At 53.7% G+C, this 21,507-nt stretch overlaps 2 protein-coding genes across 12 annotated transcripts; both read right to left on the bottom strand.

Moving 5' to 3' along the window:
- Positions 1-61: 61 nt before the first annotated feature.
- On the bottom strand, positions 62-5,421 carry DTX3 (deltex E3 ubiquitin ligase 3). Of its 8 annotated transcripts, none has more exons than XM_057703841.1 (6): positions 4,998-5,412; positions 3,588-3,652; positions 3,322-3,398; positions 2,220-2,949; positions 1,067-1,284; positions 62-733 (listed from the first exon to the last, which is right to left on the bottom strand). In XM_057703841.1, the coding sequence occupies exons 3-6, from the start codon at positions 3,348-3,350 to the stop codon at positions 658-660; spliced, it is 1,053 nt and encodes a 350-aa protein (XP_057559824.1). In that variant the 5' UTR covers positions 3,351-3,398; positions 3,588-3,652; positions 4,998-5,412; the 3' UTR covers positions 62-657. The 8 variants fall into 8 exon arrangements, with proteins under 8 accessions (XP_057559824.1, XP_057559825.1, XP_057559823.1 ...); XM_057703842.1 differs by lacking the exon at positions 4,998-5,412 and adding an exon at positions 4,391-4,971 and having other exon boundaries at positions 2,220-2,968; XM_057703840.1 differs by lacking the exon at positions 62-733 and adding an exon at positions 4,391-4,509 and having other exon boundaries at positions 742-1,284; positions 4,994-5,421.
- Positions 5,422-6,436: 1,015 nt separating this feature from the next.
- PIP4K2C (phosphatidylinositol-5-phosphate 4-kinase type 2 gamma) lies at positions 6,437-17,909 on the bottom strand. 4 transcript variants are annotated; one of them, XM_057702710.1, is made up of 11 exons: positions 17,650-17,909; positions 14,995-15,092; positions 14,235-14,331; positions 13,722-13,865; positions 10,306-10,452; positions 10,087-10,125; positions 9,386-9,499; positions 8,764-9,031; positions 8,491-8,594; positions 8,225-8,324; positions 6,437-7,124 (listed from the first exon to the last, which is right to left on the bottom strand). In XM_057702710.1, exons 1-10 carry the CDS (start codon positions 17,821-17,823, stop codon positions 8,244-8,246), a joined length of 1,266 nt encoding a protein of 421 aa, XP_057558693.1. In that variant the 5' UTR covers positions 17,824-17,909; the 3' UTR covers positions 6,437-7,124; positions 8,225-8,243. The 4 variants fall into 4 exon arrangements, with proteins under 4 accessions (XP_057558693.1, XP_057558694.1, XP_057558692.1 ...); XM_057702711.1 differs by having other exon boundaries at positions 6,437-7,081; XM_057702709.1 differs by having other exon boundaries at positions 6,437-8,324.
- Between the last annotated feature and the right edge of the window lie 3,598 nt (positions 17,910-21,507).

Raw genomic sequence — 21,507 nt, 5'->3', positions numbered from 1 at the left:
CCGCTCCTCACCCCACCCCCCACCCCCGCCCCGGCCCACAGAGCAGAACGGGTGTGGCATCGAGAGTTGCATATTTTACTTTATTTTTATTAAATTAAAAGCTACAGTCTGGCGGTGATTCCAGAACAGGAGAAGGAGGCTCCTTACAGGGGGCAGAGAAGAGCAGGAGAGAGACGGACGGAGACAGAGACACAGGAGAGCGAGGACAGGTTTAGGCAGACGGGGAGCTGTTTCCCAAGAGCACATGTGGCCGGCTCCACGGGGGCTCACAGGGGCCTGGCCCCTCCCTGCACAGAAGTTCAGCAGTGCAGCAGTACCTGGGGTGGGGGCTTCCGGGGACCCTCCTCTGCCCACCCAGGTCCTTTCTCAGCCTAGTCCCCGCAGCGCAGCACATCACCAGAAAAAGCCAAGGGCAGTGGAGGGGCAGGGAGGCTGGGAGTCTGTACGGGGGAGGAGGGCCGGGCCTGGGCCACCAGCCTCTGCCAGAAGGGAGTGGCTCACGCTGCACTGGGGAGGAGATCGCCCCTCCTTCTCGGAACTGCTTCCCCAGTCAGACAGTCCCCTGCTCGAGTGGCGAGGGGGCAGAGGCAGAGAGCACAGAGGCTTCCGTTGGGTCGACTGAAGGAGCGCGCAGGGGCCTTGCAAAGGGGATGTCCTTCAGTCATCGGTGATGCCCTTGGCTCTCAGCTCCTCCTGAACCCGGGTCAGGTAGGTGGGGTCTGGGTACCCGAATCTGGAAGCAAAGAGAAATGAGGGTCAGGGTTAGGCGTTCAGGCTTACTCACATCACCGCCACGCGCACCCTCATTCTGGTGCCCCATTTTAGTCCCCCCTCCCCCCCAGGTTATCCAAACCCAAGATAACTGAGCCCAATTCTGCTTATTTTTGTAGGTTAAGCTGGGCACATTAGGACCAGGATGACTATAGGAGAAACTGGGATGGACAAGATGGTTGAATAGGTTGGGGGTGGTCCTCTCCAGTTAGGAGGCTCCCAGAGAGAAGGGGTTCCCTCGGTTGACATGGGGAGAAAGGGTGGAGCCAAGGGAAGGGAAGAAGGAGTGGCGCACAGCTGTGGTCCCCCTGTGCAGCTGGTCTTGTGGTGGATGTCGTTCCAGGTGATGACATTCGGTCTCCCTGTGGTCATGGACGTGCCGATAGTGAAGGTGAGACGCTGGTCAAATGCCTTGCGGAACAGGGTCAGCACCTTGTTGCCCTCAGGGCAGTCCGGGAGGTAGGCCACCCGTGTGGTGCCAGGATACCGAACTCCTGGGTTTGGGTGTTCGGCCTGCGGGGGCGGGGTGGGGGAGGCAGAGTGGGCAGTGAGCAGCTGGGCATCTTAAGGCCCATGGAAGGTCATCCTGGGCACCCTTCTGGCTGTACACCCCCCGCTAATGCCAATGGGGCAGTGACAGCCTTCCAGGCAAGGAGCAACTCTAGGGTCAAGGCAGCAGAAGCCTGTTTCCAGACAAAATCCTCATCGTTCAGAGGTTCTTTCTGTTGTCCCAGTCCCTCAAGCCTCAAGCCAGCAACAAATGGATTCTCAGAAGTGATGGCAGGTAGCTGGGCCTTACTCTCCAGATAACTCAGCAGCAATGTGAAGACTGAGAATGATGTATCTTTCAGCCTTCCCTTCGCCACCTGAAAACACTCCCAATGCATCTTCCATTGTCTAACCTGTTCCATTTTTCTATTACTCTCCTTCAGAGCTTCCTTACCCCTCTGCAAACCAGAACTGGACATTACTCTTTGTCAAGTAGGAAGACACCTGTGGGCTCTTGACTGCTCCTGTTTTAACCTTCCACTGTCATCAAGGTTTTCCCTCTCATAAATCTGGAATGGAGTAACACTCCCAGCACTGGGGGGGGGGGGGGGGGGGGGGTCAGACCCTTCCCATCCTGCCTGTCTGCACCTGAGCCAGCATCTCCACAGACTTCACCTCTGCCAAGAATAGCTGTCAACATCCAAGTTCATCAAGGAAATAGATTTTGATTCCTTTCCCTCATATCTGATTTTCACCGGTGCCTTGGGGTCATGGGGGTGGAAAAGCTAAGCTTCAAGGAGGGCCTCTAGCTCCAGGACACTGAGTGGGAAGGCATACCAGAAGACAGCAAGACTGTATCACATCTAACAAACACACCCCCCCCCCCCACCCAGTTTTCTCAGGTCAGAGAACAAGCATGGAGAAAACCAAAGGGTAAGGGCAGGCCATAGTCTTCTTACCCCCTGGACACCGGGCGGGAAGACGTACTGGATGACGATGGTGCCGTACTTCTCATAGCTGGGCAGCAGGAGCGTGGCGTCCTTAGAAACCAGCATCCGCCCGTTCTGGGGCTGGTTGCCCACCAGCTGCCCGTAGAAGCGGCCGCACATGGGGCAGGCCTTTTTCACCTGCAGGGCCCGGGTGATGCAGCCCTCGCAGAACGAGTGCCGGCACTTCTCCAGTGTCTTGGCGTTCTGGATCTCCCCCAGACAGATGGGGCAGGTGCTCTCCTGCTCTTCTGCCTCTTCCCGAAGGCGGGGAGGAAGCGGAGGGGGCAGGGGAGGAGGAGGGGGGGGAAGCCCCCGCGCCCCTGGGGGCAGGAGTGGGGCTGGTCGGAGAGGGGGTGGGCCTGGGCGGTGCAGCTCAGGGTGCTCCCCCCCACCCCCCAAAGCCAGGCAGCCCATAAGCTCCCCCTGCCTCTGAGCTTTCTTCAGCTCTTTCTCTGCCTCCTTAAGCAGCCCCTTGAGAGCCTTCCGGGCCAGGTACAGCCCATTGGGAGGGGCTGGGGGAGGGCCCTGAGGGGAAAGCTGGAGAACATAGATGTCAGAAGTCTCGCCGTCTATGAGGATGGACACTCGGTGCTCCTCCCGAAGCCGGGCCAGCCGGGCAGGGGTCTCCTTGCTCAGGAAGTCCCACACAGGCTTGGAGACGGTCACTTTGTTCTTGCAGGTGCCTCCACAGGCTGCCATTCTGGACAGGACGAACGACACTGCCCCCAGGGTGAAGAGGACTCAGGGTGGGGGGGTCCCCCATGTGACAAAAACATCAGTGCCTCCTACTTGCCATTCCTTTCCAACCCTACAGGACCTCCACTCTCTCAGAGGCCAGCCCCCAACTCCGCCCCCAAGTGTATGTTCCATTTCCTCTTATCTTTCAAACTCCAGCGCCCACTGAAGAGCAAGAAAGCGTCTATAACTTTATTATCCTCCTCTAAGCCAAGCATCAATCTTGGTTCTCCTACACTGCTCCCAAGATCATGAAAACAACCTGCCCTCCGCCACTGCAGGTGAGAACTGGGTTCTGTAAAAGGAAAGGAGATTTTTGACCCTCCTTTTTGCTCACTTTGATCCTGAAGCGCTTAGAATTGGCATGCAGGCGCTCTCTCTCTGTCCCTGCTCCCTACTTGTGGGTTGTGCGACCTGGTGGGCGGAAAGGGAAAGGAGGGAAAATGAAAACCCCGTCGCCCACTCCCACATGCCCCAACCCAGCAGCCCACATAACAGAGACAGAATCTGGGTGTAAGTTACTGGGAATGGGGTTACTTGGAACATGGAATGGAGGAAACCAACTTAAAGGTGAAAGTTGAGGTTCCCTTGAAAGGGGCGTACCTGGAAAGCCCATGGACGACGATAGCAGCAGAAATCCCTCTGTTTCCACACTCAGCTGACCAGGACTGGGGTGGGGGGGGGGAGTGAGGAGGGCTGGGTTAGGATGACAAATGTCACCGTTTTCCCCAGTCAGCCCAGAAACAAAACAAAAACTCCTCTTCCATTTCCTCTCCTTGTCTCTTGCAGAATTCCATCCCAGCCTCTCCCCAAGCAGCTAAAGAAGGAACTTCAACATGCTAACTTTCCTCTTTCTCAGCTCTGAGGCTCTTAAGAAAGCCTAAGGGCACAGATGAGTCTGGAAGGGAAACGCCCACACACAGAGAGGTCTTTTTTGCCACCTCCCTCAGATCACAAGGACAAGAATATTTCCTTTGCTCCCCAATTCCTCTCCCTGCTCCACAATCCCAAATGTTTGGGCCCCTATTGCTAGGGAGCCTTCCTTGAGAGTTAACCCAGTCCCTTCTGCTGGAGTCTGTTTGGAACGCGAACAAAGTGGCAGCAGCCCCTGCAGTAACAAAGTTCCTGCCGTCACCTTTCAAACCCAGCACACGAAGTCCAAGCCTGCCAGCGGCCTAGGCTACATTTAGGGAGGGGTGGGGCTCAGGCAGGGGCATCGGCCAGAGCAGCCCGATGTTTCCCGGGAGTCTGGCCCTGTTCAGCTACAGAGCTATCCCTACGACACCTCCACATGCAGCCCAAACAGAAAGAAGGGCCGTTAGTGTGACCTCAATTCTTTGACTGATCTAAAGGGGAGCAGCTCTCCGTCTGTGCCTCCATCACATTCCCCTCAAGGCCAGATGCACCTCAAGATTCGGAAAGTGAAATTGAAACCCTAGAGCCTCGGCTCCTACGGTCCATCCAGGTGCAACACCCCCTCCCCATCAGAGAGGAGCCAGCACCGGGGTGTCCTTTGCTCCGAGTCCTGCTGGCACAGAAAAGGGAGGCGGGGCCACAGCTGATGCTGGGTCCGATTCCTCTGGGGCAACCCAGGCCGGACACGGGGCCGGTCCCTCTCGCCAGACAGAGGCCGGCGACAGGGGCAGCCAGGAAGGGCCAGGGTCCCTGGGGGCGTCCACGGAGGCCTCTCCCCCCTCCCCCCCACGAGCTCCTGCAAGACCCGACGCGGAACCGACCCCGCACATCCCCCGCTCGGCAGAGCCCCTGCAGCCCCACAGCCGGGAGGGGGGGCATGTCGGCCCGATCGCCGGCCCCAGAACCCCCCGGATGGAGGCCGGGGCTGGAGGCTGACAGAAGGCGGCCCGGCGGGGCCTGGAAGGGGGCCCGGCGCCGCGCGCGGGGAGGGAGGCGGAGGAGGGGGCGCGGGGGGGGGGGCGGGAGGGCGCGCGGCGGGGGGTGCGAGCGGGGTCCGCGGGGCGCGCGGGGGGTGAGGGGGGCGCCGGGCTCACCTACCTCCCGTCAGCGCCGCCATTGCCGGTCACATGACGGAGGCTGTTGCTGGGATGACGGTCTGGGCCTTAGCAACACGGGGGGGGGAGACCCCGAGAAGGCGGTGGGCGTGTGCAGGGGTGCAGGCGGCGGCGACGCGGAGGACGGAGGACGGCCGCCCCTTCCCCTCGCAGGTGCTGCTCGCCGTGTCCCGTGACTCCTTCTAGCCACGAGTCCCTGCCCTTCTGCCCCGAAACAAAAATGGAGGCGCCGTCCCCACCTTTGGAGGCGGGGGGGGGGGGGTGGTGTCGCGGAACCGAGGGTGGCAGGTCCAGTCCCTCAGCGACGCCGCCCTGCCCGCCGCCCCCTCCGGGAGGGGCGCGCTCCCTCTCCTCTGCCAGCCCGCTGCCCGGCAGCCTGCGGGAGCTGGCGGTGGACGGCTGGGTGAGCAGCGTCCGTTAGGTCGGTGGGGAAGAGAGGGCGGTCTCTCTGTGATCCTTCCTCTAGAAAGGCCTTTGAGGAACGTGGGGTAGGAAGAGAAGTCGTTGGTTCTGAGACATACACCCAGGACTACACGGGTTCCATCCCCTCCCTCGTCACTTGCCTTTTCCTAGATTGTCACCTTCTGTGACCACCCCCCACCCCCAAACCTGCTCCCAGATGGGTTGGTAAGTGCCTCTGATTTTTCTCTTTACACAAACAGGGATACTGAGGCTGGTGCAGAATGAGACGTGAATACATTTTTTTTTAAATGCCTTGGAGGGATGGTCGTATCAAGCCCACGGTTGAAATAGAGTTAAAAACTCTCACAGGAAAAGAAAAAAAAAAAAAGCTCTTCTCTCTTCTGCTTCCCACATCAGAGCAATCTCCACCCCCAGTCCAACTCACTTCCCTGGGGCCACATCAAGCCAGGTTTTTCCACCAGCCAAAAGACCTCCTTGGCCAGGCAGTACTGGATGGATCTCCCAGACTGGCAGCTGTTAGGCCACCCCCTGTCCTTCACTCCCTCTCGGGGCTGGGTGGTTGGTCACTTTCTTTACTTTCCCAGGACCCTTCTGTACTCTTCCTGCCCTCCAGACAGAGGACATCTTTCCCAGGAAGCCTGCGGGAACACTGAATTCCTTCTCCTTTAGCTCATGTGTGCTTGGTACTGAAAGGCTCACTCACCTTTACAGCGATGGGAGAGGGATCTAGCCCAGAACCCTGGGGGAAGAGGGAGGGTCACATGATCTCGGTTGTCCCTGGACCGCCTCCTATAGCTAACTCCCACGGAAGTGGAGAAGGTCTCCATTCCCATGCACACTCCTTGCCACCTTTTAAGTTCACAGCCATCTATCTTGAAACCCTCATCCTTAGGGACCTGACACCTTAACGATCAGAACTCTTCGTCTGGTCTCTGCACCCCTAAGCCCAGGCTTCCAAGAAAAGGGAGACGGGAAAAAGGAGGCATTTCTGTGAGGGAATTTGGATTCAATAATTTATTTTCTACATGGTGACAGCAATGGGAGTAAATACACAAGATCTTTTTTATTAATTAATAAAACAAAGAAGATGAAAAACAGAAGCAACAAATGAAGACCATAATGCTTATGATACATCAGCCACATGGTCAGAAAACCCATTTCTAAAGAATGACAGTTGCTGGTGTCCTGGAGTTTTATTGCATTCAACAGGGGAAAGGTAGACGGCTGGAATGAAAAAGATCCATCAGGCTCCTGACAGGAAGATTTTATAGGGGCTCCAGTCCTTAACTGGGGACTCCTCTTGTTACGTCCTTTGGAGCAGAAGATGGAGGGGCAGGAGGAATTCTCCTTTATGACCTCCTGACTTCTTGGGAGACAGACCCGTCCAGCCAGATACAGAGCAGAGAGCCTTTGTATCCCCACAGGCCACTGGCTGCTGCCAAATCTTTGTTTTAGAGAAATGCAGAAGCCTCAGGGGGGAGGTGCGATCACACGCAGAATGGCTGCCTGGGCCCCAAGGGCACTGCGGGGAAGGGTGTGCACCGTCTCAGCTCACCAGGGTCCGCTGCGCTCTGAGAGTATCACGCATCAGCTCAGCTGTCTTTGCAGGGGGCCGGGTGACTGAGTTACGGCTCTGACTCCTCTCTGGGGGTGGAGAGTGACGATGACAAAGGCGGCCATCTGTCCCCTGGGAGACGCAGCAGCAGTATAAAACGGACAGAAGAGCATAACAAACCCAGCTGGAAAAAGGGTTTGAGAAGAGGTGGGGGGTGGAAGTACGCTAGGGGCACACTTCCAGGGAGCAGAGGAGGTTCCCACTCGTGAGACGTCCATGCTCTGGAAATAACCAGGCTTGACCCAGGCAGAGATATTCCCTTCTGCTGGGACTAAAATCTCAGGGATGGCTAGACACGAAGAGAGGAAATTTAACGTGGGGAGTGAACCTCACACCCCTGGCTCATCCTCCCAGCCTCCAGAACCGGCCACACCCCCACGGAAGGGTTCCAGCCCTAAGAGTGATGTGAGGTCCTGGTGAAGAGCAGCAGCAGTCAGCCTCACCCAAGACGCAACACGGTGGCCACCTCTGGTGGGGGTGAATGTGGAGTGAGGGAAGAGACTGGAGAGTAGTCAACCCTCAACAGAGACCGCCAATCCCCTGCCTAATCACAAGAGTCCTCACAGGTCCCACCTCCAGGAGCTGCCAGCCCACGGGCCGACCATGCTCCCCTCCACCTACGTAAGACTGGCCACATCCCGTTGTGTGTGTGTGCACGCCGGCACCCGCATCTGTAGTGTTTTGAAAATCTTCCATCCCAGGGCCCACCGGGAAGGAACATGCCACAACGAGTTCTATAAAGTTATCAGAAAAACTGAGACAAACGTTCATCCCACACAGCAAAGGGCATCCAGAGCCGCTGCCTGAGCCAGGTCCGTCTGTCCAGTCAGGTCCTGAAGATGGCACCCCCCTGCCTTCCCCAGCCCCTCCTGGGCTATAGAAACAACAGGACATTTTACAAAGATCAAGGCACTTGGGAGAGCGTCAAGAGCCAACACCCTAATGAAGGAAGCAGCCTTGCTGGAGAGGGAGGGAGAAGGAAAGGGAGGGCAGAGGGGCCAAGGTACTCCTGAGGGCCAGGAAGAGCCTGCTCAGCGAGACGGAGGTCAGGGGATGGAAGGAGCCCGCAGCCTAAAGTTAGCAAGAGGAAGAGCAGAAGTGGTGGCCAGAACACCCAGAATTGCCCCGAGCCCCCCGGAGCCCCAGCACCAGGGACACAGAGCAGCAGTCACCATGGAGGCAGGCAGTCCCTCAGGCAAAGATGTTGGTGATGAAGTCCAGGAAGCGCCTGGCATACTGCTCAGGGTGGACGGTAGAGATCTCTGCCCCCGCCTGCGAGAGGAGTACGGGACACGGCGTCAGTCCCCACACCCCGCCTCCGTTCCGGTCCAGACCGCTTCCACACCCAGCCCTTCATCCTTCTGCCACCCCACGGCTCTGGCCCAGGAGGCTCTTGAATAGTCGGGCCAGGAAAGGAAAGGCTTTAAGGAACCCTCACCCCATGCTTGACAGTCTTGGCTGCGTGAGCTGCTTTCTTCTTGGCGTCGTACTGTGTCAGGATGTCAATGAGGCCCATGAAATACACCTCCTTCTGAGGGGCTCCTGGGGGGGGGGGGGGACCAGCAGTGAAGAACAGGCACAGTCCCACTGCCCTCTCCCCAGGAGCCAGTCGGATCTGTTCTGAGAAGCTCACCAGCCTCTGCACCCACCCCCCTGGTCCCTGTCCCCCAGGGACTACCTCCCCACCTTTAAAGTTCCCAGGCTCTCTCACCCTCAGCACTGCGGATGGCGTAGACATCAATGAAGGATTCAAACTCTCCAGGGCCCAGGGGCCGGTGGGAATGCATGTAGCCGCCGATACCCTCAGGGGACGTGCCATAGGAGCCCACCAGCGCAGGGGGTCCCGTGGGGCCGCAGTCCCCATCCCCCTCTGACTCCTCCTCCCGCACGGGCCCCTCCTCCTCCGGCTCAGAGCCCCGGATGACGTCGTGGATGCCCAGCAGGAGGCTGTAGTCCATGATCTTCAGCTGCACTAGGAACTGAGACCCCACTGACAGATCAGAAGCCCCCGCTCTCCCTCTTCACTCCCAGGCACCACCCGTATACCTCCACCCCTGAATTTCCGGGGCCCTCCCGGGGAAAGGAAGCGTAAAGATTGAGGGTTGGGAGTGTACCGCTGCCTTTATTAGCCAGATGTCCCGGTATCTAAGAGGGCTCTTTTAGCTCACAACAGCCGCCCCCACACGGGTCACCCTGAGGGGGTTTTCCTGACGCATACCCGACTCCCCTACAGGCAGCGAGCCCAGAGGGACGGGGAGGAGCTCCCTCCTGGTGTGAACGTGGGGAGCAGGAAAGGGAAACAAAGGCACTTCCCACAGCACCCCAGTCGTCACCTCCACATCTCTCTTCAGCTTCTCTAGAAAGACTTTCTTCTCCTCTTCACCAATATAAACTTTCTGGTTCTTGTTGAGAAAGTCCATATCCTTAAGGGTGGGCAACTCTTTAACCTGAGAACGGGCAGAACGGTATCTTGGGAATACAGCCCTTCCCCCGTAGTCTCAGAAAACTCCGCTCCACGTGGGGCTCTGTCTCTGACTCTGGACTCTCTAAGGGAGAGGGATTTACAGCCCATCTCTCATCTGACTTTACAGCAGGACGCTGCCTGGCGTCTGTTCGTACCCCCAGACTCAGTCACTGCAGCTACACCCCAAATCACACCCCACTACTTTCTGCCTACGGTTTTCAGCCCAGACCCTCCATTCCAACTTTTCTTTTCCCTCTTAAGCAAAAGTAGCTGCTTGAATATGAGAGCTGAGAATGGCAGGCGACAGGCAAGCATTCGCTCTTGAGGTCCGGCCTTTCTCACCACACCCCCCCAGCCCTTCCACAGGCACTAACCCAGGCCAGTGACGGAGCAGCTCTCCCCACTGCCCCTTCCGCACACGCCCTGGACCAGCAAAAGCTTTCACCTCTCTCCTTTCCGGTGCCTTAAGATAAGAGTGAACGGGTGGGGACCCCTACCTCTTTCCCCCAAGAAGATCCTTTTGACCTGCCCGCCCCCCACCCCTCACCCTATCCCCTCAAGTTATGTCACCTTCTCCTTATCGCTGGCTTCCCGGGACACCAGGGAGCCCTGTGGAGAGACCCACACACCAAGTCAGCAGACGTGGCCAAAAGAACAGTCAGGAGCCGGCTCTTAGGACAAGGCCCCAGACCCACAGCCTCCTTTGCGTTGAGATGAATCAAGTACCCAGTGCCCCCCGCCCCCCCCCCCCCCAGGTCGTGCCCCGCAGCCGCCACCTCCCCTCCTCACCTTGAGGTCGTACTTCCTGTGCACAGGGAGACGGTGGCTGAACATGTTGCGCATCACAAGCATGTAGCTGTCCTCGCTGTCCACGCTCACCCGGTACATCCCCAGGAACTGCGGCAGCAGTGTGTTGCCGTGGCACTTCACGATGTACTGGCGTGGAAGGCAGGGGGGGAGGCGGAGAGGCTGAGCAGCTCGGGGACGGGAACGCTCATGCTGCCATTCCACAGGCAGGCAGGACACGTCAAGTCGAGAGGTTACAGAACGTCTGCAGGGGTGTGGGGGCTTCCGAAAGATGCCCCGGCTATCCACGCAGTTTCTGAATCCTCATCTCCTCTGACGTATCCCATGTGTATAATGTCTCTTAAATTTATTTTTTCGTTTGCTTGTTTTTATTTATTATTATTTTTTTTATTTTTCTCTTAAAGTGCCTTCTTTCCTTTCATCTTTATTATTCTTTGAGACAGGGAAGGTACATGCTATGATCCTCACTTTTGACCCTTTTCATATGCAAGTGGTCACAGAACCAGGAGTAGAAATTACATCAACAAAATGATTTTAACTAGACCAATGTTTCTTGGTGGACTAGATACCTACAGCAAAAATATTTGCATGATTGCCTACAACTTGGATTCTTTTTTTTTTTTTTAAACATTTATTTATTCATTTATTTATTTGGTTGCGCCGGGTCTTAGTTACGGCAGGCAGGCTCCTCTTAGCTGTGGCACAGTTCCTGGACCAAGGATCAAACCCAGCCCCCCTGCATTGGGAGCGCAGAGTCTTAACCACTGCGCCACCAGGCAAGTCCCTATAATTTGGCTTCTTTAAAAAAAAAGTCCTCTTTCAGTGCTACCATCTCCCTCATTGCTGCTGCCTTCTCTTCATAGCCAACATTCTCAGAAAATTAAGTCAGCCATGAGTCCACCTCGTCTCTCTCATTCATACCTCAAACCAGTGAAAGCAGATTATACCCTCATTTCTCCTCTGAAATTTCTCTACTCCTCACTGCCTCAAATCCCTCAGTTGCCAGATCTCATGAGTATCTAGTCGCTGTCATATTTCAACTGGCTGGCACTTGATATGACGGACCAGTCTCTCCTTAAAACTCTCTTCACCCTGAGCTCCCATCCCACCACTCCTCTCTGTCCTCACATCCTGTGTGGAATGCAGGAGGGCATAAATCATTACATGCATACGGCAACTCTGGCCAAGAAGACCCTGACGTGGTGTGGTGCTGGCCCTGGGGGCTTCCGCCTCGGCCTCGCCGTCAGCCACATGAGGGGAAGAGCTCTCTAGATTCTGTCCCCTGGCAGGGACTCCCAGGGCCGCACTGGGAATAGAGGCCTGGGGGGAGAAGGAAAACAACCAGCCACAGCAGAGCCTCCGGGCAGCAGTGACCACGTGGCCTTACTTTGTCCCCATCTTCCCTTCCTGTTTCCCTCCTTGGGGCTGTGGCATGGCTTTAGAGAGCCCGGGTAATCTGATCACTGGGAGGAGCAGAAGAAAAAGGTTTTCTCCTTTGAACCTGATGAGGGAGGCCATTTGTATTTGGAAAATGCTCTATACATTGGGGACTGCCTGCATTTGGAAGATACATTAACTCAGCATCCTGTCCTCAGTCTGCAAACTGTACTGAGAAATTACTAGTCTGTATTTTTAAGCCTTAAAACTTTTTTTATGTGCATTTGGTGCCAACTTTTTAGTAGAGCCGTATCAAAGACAACAAACCTGTGCTCACATCGCAATGTAACTTCGAGAGGAGTGTTCTGTTATTTTTACAAGGCAGGAGTGGGTATAGCTGTTGAATTAAACTTAGCAAACATGTTAAAAAAAAAAAAAGTGTCCAACAACTCTTAGTCTCCTTTATGGGCTCTTTTTTCTACTTGCTCCTTAAAGTTCTGTCCTCAACTTTCTTTTCATTTCACTCTTCACGTCCATCTTATCTATGTTCATGATAATTACCAGCTATTCACCTGTAACTCTCAAATCTAGACTTCTAATCTAGTCCTCTTTCCTGAATTCCATACCCCAACCACTTACTGGACAGCTACATCTGGATGAACCGCAGGAACCCCGAACTCAATATGCCTAAATCCCAACTGTTGGTGACTGGACACCCGGTTACCCCTAACCAGGAATCCGGAGTACCTTTGCCTTCATCACCACAATTCTCCCAAAGGTCTTCCTTTCCACCTCCACTGCCAGCACCCCTCCAGGCCCTTTCTCACCTGGACTGTCACAATTACCTCCTAACTGGTATCTCCACTCTCAGTATCTCCCCCGCTGCAATCCATTCTCTAAAGTGCTGAACAGGGATATTTCTAAATAACACATATATCACTCCCCTGCACACTGCCTTGAGGATAACGCCCAAACTCTGTGTGGCTTATAAAACCCTCACAGCCTGGCTCCCGCCTACCTATTTTTTTGCAGTTCCGCAACACCAAGCTCTCTCATGGCTCTGTGCCTTTACAAGTGCTGTTTTCCTTTGCCTGGAGTGCTCCCTTCCGTCTTGTCCAACAGCTGGTTCCTACTAGTCAGGCAAGAATCAAGTCCTAAGATACTCCCTCTAACACACTCCCTTTGCACCTGCCCAGTGCACCTCTTGCCCCAGGTGAGCTGGGGTGCTCCTCGTCTGCCACCCCAGAGCATTCCGTAGATGCCTCTGCCCCGGCACGCATCTCACTGTGTGCTAACCAATGCAAGCTTACCCATCTCTGTCATTAGGACAAGAGATCCTCAAAGGCCACGGCCATTTCCGTCACCTCTTTCTCTCCTGCCTAACACAGGACCTAATGACAACAGATATTCAATGTTTGTTGAATAACCAAAAACTCTTTTAGACTCTTTCATTTATTCCTTGCTCATTGACTCTGGTGAGCTTTTTCTTCAGTAGAAAGATATTCAGGCATGTTTTTATTCCCAAAATATTCCAGAAATGTCACATTCCAAATTCATCTGATCAGACAGAACAGCTCCCCTAATCCCACTTAGGGCTGGATATAATCATGGCTTCTCCCCTCCAATTTATCCCACTGTGCACTTATCCTGGTTTTCTCCCCAGACTGCATTTATTCCTGAGAGTACATTTGATGTTAACACTTCACCTAATTCTGACTTAGTCTAAAGTTTATACTTTGCTATACATGTGCCCTTTATGTATCTACCAATTCACAGCGGCTTTAGACTGGAAGTGTCATATGAGAAGGAACACATCTAAACTCTTCTATTTAATCAAACACAAATTGGTATGCAGAGGCTCTTTTTGAAATGCCTTGTTTTCAAAAACGTGATGTCAAGTGCTTCTTGGGGAGAAAAATGGGCTTTAGGGAGGAAAAGGGATAGGAAGTCTCCCAAATGCTCTGGAACTGAGCTATGAATAGGGAGGGGAGGGGAAGTACGAGACTGGACAGAGGCCTGACCTGGTGGTAGTTGGAGAGGTTGCTATGCATGTCAGCAATGTCCTCACTGGATACTTCTTTGATGACCAGAGTCCGATCATAGGAGATAAGGAAGCGACCATCACTGCCTTCACTTTCACTCGGGGGGCTTCGGGTAAGGGACACCTGGGGACACAGAAGAGGCTAGAGGCTCTTTTCCTCCCTCTTTTTTAGGGAGATGCAAGTCTAGTTCAGTGGTCAACTGAATACATCTGAAAGTGGAGAAGACCTTGGCATAAGAAGATGAGCAAGGGTTCTAAATCTGGGTGTCCATATATATGGACTGAAAGAGACTGAAAGCAAAATTTTTAATGTATCTACATTTCCCCCAAAAGGAAAGGGTTTATAGCTTTCTTCAGATTTTTGAAGATGCCTGTGACCACAGAAAGGTGAAGAATACCTGCGAAGGCCCTCGTTTCTCGCAACACGACTGTCCCAAGGATTCGCCAGTTGTGAGGGAGAAAGGGCTACCCTCACCCCATAACAGACTCTCACCAAATAATCCTGGTCATCAATGCCAAATCGATCACGCAGGTTCCTGAAGACCTGGGGACAATATTCCTTGAACTTGAAATGACTGGGCAGATTTTCCCTGCAATAGGGGTTTTCAAGATAAGAAAACAAAGTAACAATGTTACCTTACATTTATGTAGGGCTTGACAGTTTATAAAGCACCATCACGGGTATTACCTTATTTGATCCTCATAAAACCCTTGTGAGGTCCTTTAAAGGTGTATTGTTCCCATTTTATATAAGGGGAGACTGGCTCAGGGTGGTTGAGTGATGTGCTTACGTCACATGATTGGTAAGTGGCTTAAGTAGAATCAGGGTCTACTGCCCATCCGAACAGCAGCATTTCCCAAATCTCAAGCAAGTCAGAGACATCTTTAAATCAGCAATAGGTTTTGAATGGCATCTTCTGATACTTACAGGACTCAGGTATTTCTTTCAGGGAGTCCCACTCAGAAGCTAATAGTAATGGCATCTAAACATATTTACTCTGTGGAATCTCCAGGCTAGAGGAGAGGTAAACCAGTACACGTAGATAAGGGTGTAGGGAACATTGTGAATTATTTTAGTGGTTCTTTACAAAACACGGAATTTATGCGCTGGGAAGAAGGCAAAACAACAAAACAACAACTTGCACGTTGCCTTCTAAATCTAAAACCTTCAACTCGTTCAATCTTCACTCTTAAAATTATTGATTCTCTTTTCTAGGAAGGCTGACATGAGAAGGGTGGGGATCCCCACATACCTGTGGAAAAGGTGATTGTTGACCTTGATCTTAGAGCTGGCCTTGAAGTCATCGGGCAGCAGCATCACCGGGGGTGGCACCTGGCTCAGCTCACTGATCTGAGAAGCCAGCACAAGACCAGGAAGCCAGTGAGCAGGGGTGCGGAGAGCTACTGGCACCCTGTGCCTGGGCAAGAGTCAGAAGAGGGCAACCCAAACCTCTTTCCTTTAAAGTCGCCGGCTGTGCATCTGCCTGACAAAGGTGAGAGTGTGTCTGCCATGGTCTGCTGCCCGACGAGGCCTGCAGTAAGCACCCTCACACAGCCCCTCACACTCCCGCCCCCATGAAACTGCATGCCCACAACAGTTGCTTTACATCAGGCAAACTCCGCAAGCAACTCTGGACTATTTTTAAAGCTGTGAGACATTTTAGAGGAAAAAAAATACCCTCAGCAGACTCAAGACGTTCAAGACAAACAGCTCCATGCTTCACTGGAAACAAAACAAAAGGTGTTTTCAAAGTACGAGGAGAGTTAATGGGACTCTGAGGGGTCAACAGCAGCAAGAATGAAACGTCCATATCCTGAAGGAGGCACCTCCTTACAAAACGACCAGTCCTTCCAGACCACTCTGACCCAGTTCTCTGTAGTAGGTCCCCACCTGCCTAGGTGTAAGATAAAAGAAAAACAGCTGATTTCAGAGGGAGTGCAGGCAGGCAGAGGATATGAGCTCATGAGGCGTCTGTTCACTGAAATCAAGCCAACCCACAGCCCAGAGGATGCAAGCATCACATGCTCTCCTCAACCCCCGGAATCAGCAGTCTGCTAATTCAGGGTGGAAAGGGGGTTCCTGCACTAAGAGATGCCCAGGAAATGTGCTTTCTCCCCAGTGTTGCCAGTGTCTCTCATGCACCCTTAATAGTCAACTTATCACTTGACTCTAACCTCTAGTTTACGTGAGTTTCCCCACCTGGGCTGTGAGCTCTGGTAAGGACAAGTTCTAGTCGTCTGCATCTCTCAGGTGCCTATCTAGGCACAGTATTTAGCACATAGTGGTCCTGAAGTGTTTATTAACTGAAAAAAACGGATGCTTTGCCTATCCTTACTTGATCATTCAACAGAGGTTATGAAGTGTAATCTAACCTAAATCCTACACACTGCAGTGAAAAACCAGCTCCTCTCATTCTCAGCAGAAAAGGAGGACAGAACATATTCCTCCAGGAAAAAAAAAAAAGCCACTAGAGATTCCCAGCCTAAAATTCAGCTATAGTTCTTCATGCCCCCTCCTTGCCACCTGCTGTTAAGCAGGCTGAATCATCACTAAGACATATGTTCAAGGAATTTCTCCATTCCAGACCCTTGAAGTAATGTGTGCTGGCTGGAGAGTGGGGTGTTGGGGCTAAAGTATATATACCCAGGGAAGCTGAGGCAGGTCTTATGTATAATTCACCCATCCTTAACAAAGGAAAACCCTCCTTCTTAAGCTTCCCAAATGGATGGATGGATGAGTCATAAGAGAGACAGCCCTATCTCCATCAGCCTTGCCCATACCAAGGGCCTTAGACTGAATACTCCCTGTTAAGACATTACCACCCAGGGAGCTGGGAGCAGTCCACAGAGGCACAAATGCGAAAGGGAGCCGACAGACCCCAAACGACTAAACCACAAATTAACAACGTCACAGAAACTGTCTTCCTCTCATCCCCTCCCACCTCCACCACACTACCATGACTATACGGTGTCTAGGAAGAGGAATTTTTAAAACATTGCCTGTCACAGTCAAGGTCACTGCATCCCTCCCACTCCAGATCTGAGGGAAGGGGGGCCATGGCGGTGCTTCCTTCACCTGAGCTATCCTCAGGAAAAGAGAGTCCCAGGCCAACCCTCTACAGCGGGTCCCTGCTTCTAAAGTTCACCACCATAATGTCTCTAGGACCAGAGCTCCTGACCCACCTCTTTGGTCAAAGATGACCCCCACTTACACCAAATACCATTACTCCAGCCAGCAATGGGTTGCAGTTAAAACCAAAGGCTTATACACATTAAGTGCTAAGCGAGTGCAACCACTAGGCTCAGGGTGGGGTAGCTTCTCTGAAATGCTGCACCTCGGGAAGGGAAAGGAAGGGACATGCGGGATTCGAAGGTCCAGGAAGCGTGGAGCTTCCCCCAAAGCCAAGGTTCCAAAGTCAAGGATGGCGCCTATAAAGCAAGGTGCAAAGGAAAATGAACGATTCCCTTCATCCAGTTACCCTCGCTGCTCCCCTTCTACACTCCCACTCCCACCACCACCAACCCAGAAGAGCCACCCCCCCTAATGTCCTTCCAGACGGAGCCTGATCCCGGCCTGTCTCCGTGGCCTGGGGTTGAGGCTGGAACTGACTGAAAGGAGGCAGGGAGCTGAATTTCAGGTGGGGAAGATGGAACCAGAGTGGAGGAGTAGAGGGAGGAGGGAGAGACAAAAGTCTACGTTTAAAAAAAAAAGAAAAAGAAAACGTCTAGAGCAAGAAGGTACGCTGGGGGAAACACCTGAGGGTAGGTGGGCAGGGACCAGGAGAGCCTGGAGGAAAAGTGGCAGAGCGAGGGGCTCCGGAGGCGGGAGCCTGGAAACAGACGCGCCCGCAGGCGCAGGAGGTGAGGGCTTGGGACAGGGCCGCCGCGGGCCGGGGGCTGGGTCTCACCGAGTGGGCTACGCCCCACAGGAACACGCCCACCAGCGGGTCGGCCGCGCGGAACACCTTCACCTTCTGCTGCACGAAATGCTTCTTCTTGGTTTTGGAGGCGAAGCCGAAACCCGTGCCTGGGGCCGCTGCCGCCGCCGGTACAGTAGCCGGCGGGACCGAGGAGGACGCCATCGTATCCCGTGCACCCAACTGAGGGGAAGCCGGAGCCGGCGGCGCTGCGGGTTCCCGACCCCGGAAGCGGCGCTCACCTGCGCCTCCGTCACGTGACCGGAGGCCGGCCCGCGGGCGCGCGAACCGGGCGGGGCCGGCTGGCTCCGCCCCGTGGCGGCGGCCCGCCTCCCCGGCGCCTGCGCAGTGGGCGGGCTCACCTGGGGGCCGGCGGCGCGCTCTTCTCCCGAGGGCCGCCGGGGGTGGCGCCCGGGGCCAGGGCCGGCCGGCCGCGCGCGGGGGACGCTGCCTGGGCTGGCCGGGTTCAGCCCCTCGGTCCAGGGCTTCCTCGCTGCAAAGCCGCCGCCTTCCGGTTTCGCCCGGTGTCGGGGAACAACCTCCCGCCTGAGGCTCGCCCGAACGCCCTTCTTTCTGAAGTGGGAGATCCCTGAAGCGGGTTCTGCGCCTTTAGGAGGACCGCTCAGGCTTCACCCTGGAGGGCGACCAGGGCGCTGCAGAAGTCTAGGCGCGAGATGCAAAGAAGGGGGTGGATCTAAAGGTATAGTTGGCTGTGAGTTTGGAAAATTCGTAGTGAACGTGGGATTTGGGGGAGAGGGGGACGCTGAGAAGGAACCCCAGGCTTCTGGCTAAGGTGAAGAGACATGGCGGGGACATGAAAAGGAGCAGTTTGGGTTGAAAACGTGAGTTCAGCTTGGAACGTGTTTGAGGCACCTGAGGGCTGCCGGACATACGGGCCCAGAGTTCAGCAGGATGATCCGGGCTGGGGATAAAATTTTAAATTTTGCGAGGAATCCGTAGGTGTGGTTGACATCTCCCACGCAGAGCAAGGAAAGGCTGAAGCCTGGTATGGGCCACCACGTGAGAGACTAGCGGGAGAAGTCTGAGAAGGGGCGGCCAGAGAAGCAGAAGGGGCCCGGCAAGCAGGGTCACAACAGCCAAGGGAGTTGAGTTTCAAGGGGGAAGGAATGGAGCGCAGTGTCAGGTGTCATGGTCAGGTGGGGGAAGGCAGGATGGGGACGTGCCCACTGTCTTTGGCAACTGGTGACCTTTGGAAAGCACTTACAGAAGAACAAGCGCCAGACCAAGGTGGGCTGACACGCCTTGATGTCATCCACGCCTACGGATTCCTCACAAAATTTAAATTTTTATCCCCAGCTCAGATCAGGGAGGACTAGGAGAAGAGGAAGCAGGGAAGGGAAGCTGGGGACTTTATCAGGAAATTTGGTTGTGAAAAAACAAGGTGGGGAGTGGCTTATAAAGAAACAGTAAAACACACTTTTAAGGGAGACCTCACCAAGGAGAAGGGAAGAAATCCTTGAGACGGAAGGTAACCAAGATGCAGACTGCCTGGCTGCGTCACTTTTAGTTATCTTATATATTGAGTCTGTGTAAGTACATCAAGACTGAAGATCTAGAAGGGCCTTGATTTAGTCTAGAGAAGGGAGATTTATCACTTGTCAAAAGGGAGAACGCAAAGGGATCGTGTAGACAGAGGTAAGCGTGTAGCTGATGGCGGGGTGGGGGGGGAAGGGGGGAAGACTTTCACACACTCAGTCACCTTAATTTACCCTTTACAACTGACAAAGTTGTTGCCTAAGAGAGGAGGGTGAGAATAGGTCTTGGGGAGTCAGGGCTTAGACCAGCTGCTCTGGAAAGTGGGAGAGAAAACAGCAGGGATACACGACAGGTGAGGGCCCGTTACCTTTGCGGGGCTCTGTGTTTTTAATTGCCCCAGGGTTTCGGTTGTGTGGTTTTTGACACTTATCTCAGAAGCTTTGAAGGAAGAGCAGAGAAGACAAGTAGGGCTATGCTCTACAGTGGGGGTTAGAAGGGTGATTGTGGTGAACAGTCTTGGGACGAGAGAACTGAGCTCTTGGCAAGGGGGGGATGGAGACGCACCAGAGAGTAGAGAGGGATGGGACTGATGCTGGGGCCGAGGGTGGCCGGGGGGGAAACGAAGAGCACAGGGTACCACTTCTTGTTAAAAATTACGAATAACCTAGACAGAGGTCCACCAATAGTGGAATGGCTGAATAAATGATAGGATAAGTTAATGAAAATTATATATATTATAATGAGGTAAATAGGTATATTGACATGAAAAGATCTTTAGGATGTATTGTCAGGTGGGGAAAAAAACCTGCGTGCAAATATATGGAAAAACACCAGGAAGGATACATCCCACCCACCCTGTCATAATGCTATTCCGTGCCGGGAAGGGAGTGAGACTGGGGAGGGGGTAAAGATTTACAACACCAGAGAGCTGTGACTGAATTTATTTTATTTTAAAGGTATCTATGTACATCAAGTAAATACACACTGGGGTTGGTGCAGTTTGGTTTGTCTTCCACGCTGGCATGCAACATTTTGGCAGGTATGAGTGGGCAGGCCAGGAGCCCCTTGTGGAGACCCTGGCTCTCTGAAAGGAACGTGGTGAGGGGGCTGGGGGGAGGGGGAGGAGGATGTAGAGTGAAGCTTCTGGTGAAGGCTTTGTGTGTGTGTTGTTTCTTATTTATGTAAGTGAATTGTATTTCCCTTACATCTTGCTAAAGAGAGGGCTGCTCCTCCTGTCACCTCTCTCCTCATCTGCCCTACACCTTCCCATTTTCTTATGTGTTTTAAAAGAATCATTTGGTGGCGAGATCACATAAAGCCCACTGGATTCTTGGGTGCCCTGCTGGCCAATATTCGCAGAAGTCTCCAGATGCACAGGTATCTTCCTCCCCCTCCACTTGGGTCTGGAGACAGCGTGGCTCACCTGCCCCACCCTTTCCCTCTTTCCTTGGGACAGGGGAGCCAGGGTGAACTGCTTTCCTCAGCGCAGTGGTTTTCAAACTGCTCTACAGAACCCTCAGGGTCTCTTAGGACTGTTCCAGGGCTCCTCTACTAGTGAAGCATCTCCCACCAAACAACAAACATGCAAACTGCCCAGGTCTGCGTCACTTTTACTTACTCTTTATACCAGGGTACTGTATAAGATTGGTTCTGAGAAATGTTTGAATATCACCACCTTGGATTTATTCCGCACTCCTCTGGTATATTTTTTTCCCCTGCATGTCTCCTTAATTGCTAAAAAGGGCCCAACAGGTAAAGGGAGAAGGGACTTTTTCCCTTGAAGGAGTCCCAGGCCAACACAGCCTGTATTTACCAGCTGCCGCTCACACGGAGCTTTCTTTCCTGACTTAGAAATTAGGTGATGGGTTGCCCTGCTACCCTGTGCTTCCATCCCTGATAAGACTGGCTGTCTGGATGCCAGACTATCTTTCTTGATTTGGACTGGCTTGTGACCTCCACTCTCCATCCCTGCAGTTACCCAGAACGCCACCTTAGCACCATGTGGTAGGAAAGGATATAAAAACCAAACAGTAGTCCTGTCAATTACACGGGGCTCAGGGGAGTCCCCTGGGTCAAGCCCTTGGGCTCCTCCACCTCCGGAAAACCTGCCCTGCCCCTTTCTTTAAAGTGCACTTAATGCCAGATGAGGACTTTACAGAAGGAATTCTTTGTGGAAAAAAAATTTTTTAATGTATATCATGGGGGAAAAGTCAGGCTCCAGCTTGGAAGGAAGGCATTTCAAGATGGCTATCTTGCCAATGAACTGGAAGCCCCCAAGCCAAAAGGTGGAGACCGGAAGAACATGCAGCCCAATATGGGACAGGGAAAGGAAGCCAGCTCATCACTGTGGCA

The sequence above is a fragment of the Hippopotamus amphibius genome, chromosome 12 (assembly GCF_030028045.1).
Source record: "Hippopotamus amphibius kiboko isolate mHipAmp2 chromosome 12, mHipAmp2.hap2, whole genome shotgun sequence".
NCBI lineage: Eukaryota > Metazoa > Chordata > Mammalia > Artiodactyla > Hippopotamidae > Hippopotamus > Hippopotamus amphibius.
This window is presented reverse-complemented; position numbering and strand designations above follow the sequence as displayed.

What these genes read in the sequence shown, in the direction of transcription:
- DTX3 (XM_057703840.1), bottom strand. Translation starts at nt 3,350, where the DNA reads ATGCCAATTCTAAGCGCTTCAGGATCAAA. An exon ending in CTAAGCGCTTCAGGATCAAA is followed by an intron (nt 2,950 to 3,321) that starts GTGAGCAAAAAG and finishes CGTCCTGTCCAG; the next exon opens with AATGGCAGCCTGTGGAGGCA. An exon ending in TCCCGCCCGGTGTCCAGGGG is followed by an intron (nt 1,285 to 2,219) that starts GTAAGAAGACTA and finishes CCGCCCCCGCAG; the next exon opens with GCCGAACACCCAAACCCAGG.
- PIP4K2C (XM_057702709.1), bottom strand. Translation starts at nt 17,823, where the DNA reads ATGGCGTCCTCCTCGGTCCCGCCGGCTACTGTACCGGCGGCGGCAGCG. An exon ending in AACAATCACCTTTTCCACAG is followed by an intron (nt 14,332 to 14,994) that starts GTATGTGGGGAT and finishes CCCCTATTGCAG; the next exon opens with GGAAAATCTGCCCAGTCATT. An exon ending in ACCTCTCCAACTACCACCAG is followed by an intron (nt 10,453 to 13,721) that starts GTCAGGCCTCTG and finishes CTTCCACGCCAG; the next exon opens with TACATCGTGAAGTGCCACGG.